Raw genomic sequence first — 6,432 nt, 5'->3', positions numbered from 1 at the left:
TCATTCAGTCAAAATAGAGATATTCGATTTACCGTCATCCATGCATCCATCACCATCAAACCTAAGTCTCTTCCAATGAGTGCAAACCTCGTCCATTCTTATTGGGTGACCAAGTTTCACATTTTTAGCAATAACACAAGCACATGGGAGACCATATGTTTTCACAATTATGCATCCACACTCTACGCTATCAGAGCCTACATTATCAACTCATTTAGTCGCGTGAAAAATATAGTTCAAACTTGCACGAGATATGTAACCAACCAACCGAGAATATAGAATGTTGTCTTTAAATAATTGTTCCAAAATTGTGATGCTCCGACCAAATGTTGTTTGTATCTCATTATGTTGGGTTTGAATCATGGGATTCCCGGAGTCCCAGTCTCTACACAAATCCCCCTTACTATTTCCCAACCAATTTTTCAAAGTAGCATAGACAGACTCAACTCTGTTAGTTATTGTATTTTTAAGGTGTCTAACATTATCAGTCCACGCACAAACTATCTTCTCCTTCACCTGGTCAAGAATTGTGCTCTCAACATATTTCAACAAATCTGGATACTTTTCACACACTTTGCTGAAATAAATAAAGGAATCGGCATATAATTATTTTGTGGAAGAATTTATTATATGATTCTATGCATCCATTATTTTTCCACAACCACACCCGCCTTCACCATTTTTCCATCTTCGAACTCTATCTGTTTTGTCTCTACTGCGGGCTTTCCCGACTTCTCATATTCTTTGTTATGTGATACCTACAAAGTAATACATAAGAAGAAAATATAATTGCAATCAAATTCAGCAATGCGGTATCGCGGTCGGTAACAAACTCTTTAGGTATCTCACCTTGTAGCTTCAACAGTGTTTGACACACCTCTAATGCCCAAGTAAAACTGTCTTCTTTTTCACAGACAAGAAATGAAAAACCAACCAAATATGTCTTCTCAGTTGAGGTCACATCAACCATCTCCAATAAAGGAAGTTTATACTTATTGGTCTTGTAGGTTGAATCAAGTATGAGAACCGTAGGAAACGTGTTGAACAACTTTATGGAATCAGGATGAGTCCAAAAAATATCTCTAACATTAACTCCATCATCGCATGTTCGGTACTTAGGCAGGTAGTTGTTATCATCCAACAATTTTAAGAGTTGTTGCATCTCGATCTTATCCCCCTTAAGCGTCTTGCTAGTGAGGTACTGAATATTATACACTTGCTTGATATTTGATATATGTTTCAATATCGCGAGTATATTTTTCGGTTGAACAAGATTCAAGGTCATACCAACAACACATTCCTTCTCTTCCAGCTTGAGCCGACAGACTCTAGGATGACCGGTTAGTTTTTAAACACAAATCATGGTTAGGTAAACCATATATCACATTAAATCTTCAATTTCTGTTTGCTAGCATGTAACCACAAACCTTAAACGGACAATCATATTTTCTTATTCCGGTGTCGTCTCTTTTAAAAATCCGGAGAGGAGTTCTATATTTCTCGCTTCTTTCACAAATCATTGTCACGAAGGCGCATTTTCTATTCGAACCATTATAGGACCTTCTGATAACCACACCAAATCCAAGCTTATAGGTCTCCATACGAATCCATTGAAGCATTTGATCACGAGATTCAAACTCTTGCGTGTTTTTAAAATCGTTGCCAACATCTATCGGTTTCACAACACCTTGAACATTCGGAGAAACAACCACACCTTGGACATTCGGAGAAACAACTTGTTTTGAGAAAACATCGGGGTGCACCATATCTAATGAAAATAATTAAAATCATAATAGAATATAAGTGTTACTACTGCTGCAGAATGACTTCAAAAATAAACACAGACAAATTTCGAAAATGCATCTCCGAACAAGTTCATATACGTTCCGGAGATACATTTTCGGACACGGCGTAATTTTTTTAGTAAAAATGGAAGATTAATGTGAGCATTGTAAAGGGAAAAAATATTTTTTTACTCAATATAAAGGCACCTCTCATAATGGCCTTACTTGGATGTGTAAGAGGTGCGTCTCCGGAAATAAATGACATTTTTGGAAATTCACGAGATGCAGTAGAAAGGTCTATGATGCTAACTAATCCGATTCGGGAATCAGTTCTGACATCAAATAACTCTAACTCACTCCCGATCGCAGTTATGGGGATCAAACTGTAATCCTCCATATCAAGTTTAACATCGATCACCATTAAACCAACTAACAATTGATTAATTAAGTTGAAATTAGAATATAAATAATTCATTTTGAATTCATCAAATAGTTAAAAAAGACTACCATTGGGTGACACATAAGTTTTAGTTGAATCCACTTATTTTCGCAGCCTCTGATATTGTTTCCGGATCTCTAAACGAATATTTGATATATTTCAAAGATGTAAATATGAAAATAACATTGATACTTCAAACCAAAAATAAAGACATTATGAACAAAATCTAGAAACCATAACAACTTGACAATAAATTAAAACAAGAGACAAACATTTACACCATCATTGATAAATATATTTTACATATAATTTTACATGTGTAATCATATGTATCGGTTACAAAATGCATCAAAAGATGCTTCTTCAAATTCCAAACAGATTTTTTCCTTAGATTGGGTGCCTTTCCTAATGATATTGTTGGGTTTTAATAAATTAGTGAGAAATACTAGATGGGTTACAGTGAAGACTACTAATGATTATTGTAAGCGTTCTCCACATACAGAATTTGGATCCTTTAAGTTGTCCAATTTGGGAAGTTTTTTCAAATTCATTCCAACTATAACATTTTAAAAACAGCAAATACCCATTAAATTTGTCCAATTAAATTAGTGAAACACTATCTTAATTATATAAAGCTATGACATTTTAAAAACAGCAAATATATATATAGCATTTTATAATAAAACAGCAAATATATATCTAGCATTTTAATAAAACAGCAAATACCCATCCAATTATAACGTAAAAGTTGAAACAACCAAAATTGCTAAGAAAAAAAGATATTCAGTTCCTCAAAAATAAAGCAAAACACATACGGAACAAAGTATGAAAGCTCCTAACATGCTTAAAATAGATTATGCAATAAAACAAAAATAACAGGTAAAACTCAAGCTTCAACCCTCTCTTCCTCCAAGATCAAGGTCTTTCCTGTTGGCTTGGCCAATAGATCTGTGTATTCTTGGAATGGAGATTTACTAAAGCGAGTCTCCTTCCAGAATTCAGGTGTCAGGAAACCATAGGTTTTGAGCAGACAGTCAAATGTAGCCTGCAAAAATAAATAGGTAGTGTAATTAACACAATTTACAGTAAGGGGTAAAGGGCATACTAACCATAGTAGATGATTTCACAAAGACAAAGAACAAGAGAAACAAAGTTTAGCAAACAACAGATTCAAATTCAGGACCACAACACACTGTAAACCAACACAGAAAAAACAGAGACTACAATTCCAGCACTGTCTCACACATTACAAGAAAATGTAAAAAGAAATACCAAGACAGATGGTAATGTTCATAAATCACAAGTACCTCTAATCCAATACATTCAACCCTACTGCTAAAAAAATGACAGAAGACAAAAAGTAAAACATATAAAATAAATGTAGCTCCTCTAACCGTGGCAAGAGAGTGTGTTTTAATGTTTATCGAATAAAAGTGTAACAATCTACTGCTGAAATCAGTTAAAAAATCAATAGGTTTTTGGTTGCAAGTTAAGATTTTCCATTCAAAAATAGGCCTCACAATTTCTCTACATACTTAACATTTAAGGATCATGCTTCTTTAAAATGAGCAGCCAATTTTAAGTAAGTGAGTGACATGATCAACGGAAGAAATGATAAAAAATGGCAGTGTTGTCCATGGCGGAAAGCCAAAATCCCTCCATAGCACCACCATAACGTCCAATAGATAGGGATATCCGCCATAGCACCTTAATTGCAGATATTTGATAACACTGATCTAATGTGGTATTATAAGTTACAAATACTATACATATATACATACCTACATAGATTTATTGTGAAATGAACCACTAACTTTTCTCACTTCACTTAAACTCAATTATCAATAAGATTAATCATTTAAGTTTTCCCACATATAATAAATACCCTATGTAAATAAATAAATAAAATTACCATCATAAATATATAATATTAATTAGAACGTAATAAGCTATATAATTAAAATAAATCTAGTAAAAAAACAAACCTTGACGAAATTGCCGAGGGTTTTGGTAGATCCTCTAGAGGAAGTAAACACATCATCAATCCCAGCGAACTGCAAAACCTTCTTAGGAACCCTAGCAGCAACAATCCCGGAACCACGAGGAGCAGGAACCATCCTAACAGTAACAGATCCACATTTCCCAGTAACCTTACAAGGAACAGTATGTGGCTTCCCAATCTTGTTCCCCCAATAACCTCTCCTCACAGGAATCACAGAAAGCTTCGCAAGAATAATCGCACCACGAATCGCAGTTGCAACTTCCTTACTACACTTAACCCCAAGCCCGACGTGGCCATTGTTATCACCAACCACAACAAAAGCCTTGAACCGGGTTCGCTGACCGGCTCTGGTTTGCTTCTGAACCGGCATGATTTTCATGACTTCGTCTTTCAGAGTTGGACCAACGAGTGTGTCGATGATTTGGTGCTCCTTGATGGGAAGAGAGTGGAGGTAGATCTGCTCAAGGCTTCGGATTTTGCCTTCTTTGACGAGACGGCCTAGTTTGGTGACTGGAACCCATTTCTCTTCTTCTTCACGTCGGCCTCCGGATCTGCGGCGGCCTCTGCCTCTGTCTCCTCCTCTTCCTCCTCTTCCTCCGAATCCTCTTCCGAAACCGCCACGATCACCTGCTGGGGCTGCTCCTCCACGTTCTGCCATTGTTGGTTGAGAGAGAGTGAGAGAGTGCGGCGCTGAGAAGAGAAAAAAACCCTAGTGATAATGCAGAGAAGTGTGCTGTGAGGATGAGAATTGTGTTTTGTAGGGTTTTTTGTTGATGACTTGGATGCTTATTTTGTTATTGGGCTTTTTCTTATTGTAGTTTTGGGTTTATTCTTCATTTTTTGATCCATACATAATCCCATCCAAATTTTACAGATTTCAATTTCTCTCTTTTTTATATTAAAAATTTCCTTTCTTCAATTTTTTTTAAATTTAAAATGTAATTTAAATTATAACAATTTTAAGTTCTTGGAAATATAATTAGATGATTGGTTCAAGTCTAAAGCTTATGTTTTTTTAATAGCGTATATATTTATGTTTATTATAAGATTGAGAAACAAAATTAATTATGATAACTTTGTATAAAAGTTTTAAGAATAGGATAACTTTGTATAATTTCTATTATTTTCTAGAATTTCTTATTATATGATATAGTGAAAATGCAAACTTCTATTAAATTTTATACGAGGATAAGCCTTTTATGGTTTCAAAATTTCTTTTTGCATTTAATTTTTCTATGAATCATATTTTTGGAATATTATTCTAACAAATGTATAAATATTTATATTTCAATAAATTTTTTATAATATTCACTTTACAAATATTAAATTAAAAATAAAAATATCTACATTAGGTAATTATTAATGGTTGTGTTTTCTAGGATTTTTGTTTTGTTTTTGTTCCGTGTTGGAACTAGAGCTCATCGGAAAGTATGGATTCAAAGTTTGTTACCATGGTTCAAAGCTTTTGATGTGGTGGAGCTTTTGATGTGGCGGAGGAGAGTTGACTTGCAAGATTAACACTTCAACATTCAAATTAGTTTCAAATTAGTATGAGATTGAAAAGTGGTGTTTGAAGTTTGAATACTTGTTGTGAAGTGACACACTTTCCCATTAAAATAAGAGATAAGGTTGGTAATTACAGGCATGTGGAACATCATGGGATGCAGTCAACTTGTAGATTGATCTGGGTGGTTAGTATGACATTCGTGTGAAAGATTGTTTGCTTAATGGATAAAAGTTGTCTATATGTTATGCGTTTAATACCTTGTTGCTTCATCATTAGGCTTTTGTCTCATGAGGCTTATCGACGATCCAAAATAGTTTTCAATTATTTGAGAATAAAAAGTTGAAAAGTTATATGAAAATTTTATTCTAATGATTAAATAGTTTGAATAACATTTTTCTAAGTTTGTATCAAAATTGACAATGTTGTATTTTTAACTTCACTTAATAATTCTTCCTTTTTATTTTCAATCCAATAAGTGATTCCCCATCTGTCGAGATCCGATTAAAATTGTGTTTGAAAGGAAGTTGTCAATAAAACAAGTAAACATACTATATATTATGGATCAATGACCTTGGCACTTTGTTTCTCTCATCGTCGACTATGGTTACCTCTTACCACTAAAAGCCATCATCAATAACAAATTATGACTTAGCACACTTTTAACTTAAATCGTAAATCCTTACACCTCGTTTCTCCCCTC

The 6,432-nt window shown here is 34.1% G+C and overlaps 2 protein-coding genes across 2 annotated transcripts; both read right to left on the bottom strand.

Annotated features, from left to right (window-relative positions):
• On the bottom strand, positions 1-1,766 carry LOC127093944 (uncharacterized). The gene is made up of 5 exons (XM_051032832.1): positions 1,428-1,766; positions 878-1,201; positions 663-758; positions 243-516; positions 1-197 (listed from the first exon to the last, which is right to left on the bottom strand). Exons 1-5 carry the CDS (start codon positions 1,764-1,766, stop codon positions 1-3), a joined length of 1,230 nt encoding a protein of 409 aa, XP_050888789.1.
• Positions 1,767-2,928: 1,162 nt separating this feature from the next.
• LOC127091826 (40S ribosomal protein S2-4) lies at positions 2,929-5,000 on the bottom strand. The gene is made up of 2 exons (XM_051030537.1): positions 4,209-5,000; positions 2,929-3,268 (listed from the first exon to the last, which is right to left on the bottom strand). The coding sequence occupies exons 1-2, from the start codon at positions 4,881-4,883 to the stop codon at positions 3,110-3,112; spliced, it is 834 nt and encodes a 277-aa protein (XP_050886494.1). The 5' UTR covers positions 4,884-5,000; the 3' UTR covers positions 2,929-3,109.
• Between the last annotated feature and the right edge of the window lie 1,432 nt (positions 5,001-6,432).

This window comes from Lathyrus oleraceus, chromosome 6 (genome assembly GCF_024323335.1).
Source record: "Lathyrus oleraceus cultivar Zhongwan6 chromosome 6, CAAS_Psat_ZW6_1.0, whole genome shotgun sequence".
NCBI lineage: Eukaryota > Viridiplantae > Streptophyta > Magnoliopsida > Fabales > Fabaceae > Lathyrus > Lathyrus oleraceus.
This window is presented reverse-complemented; position numbering and strand designations above follow the sequence as displayed.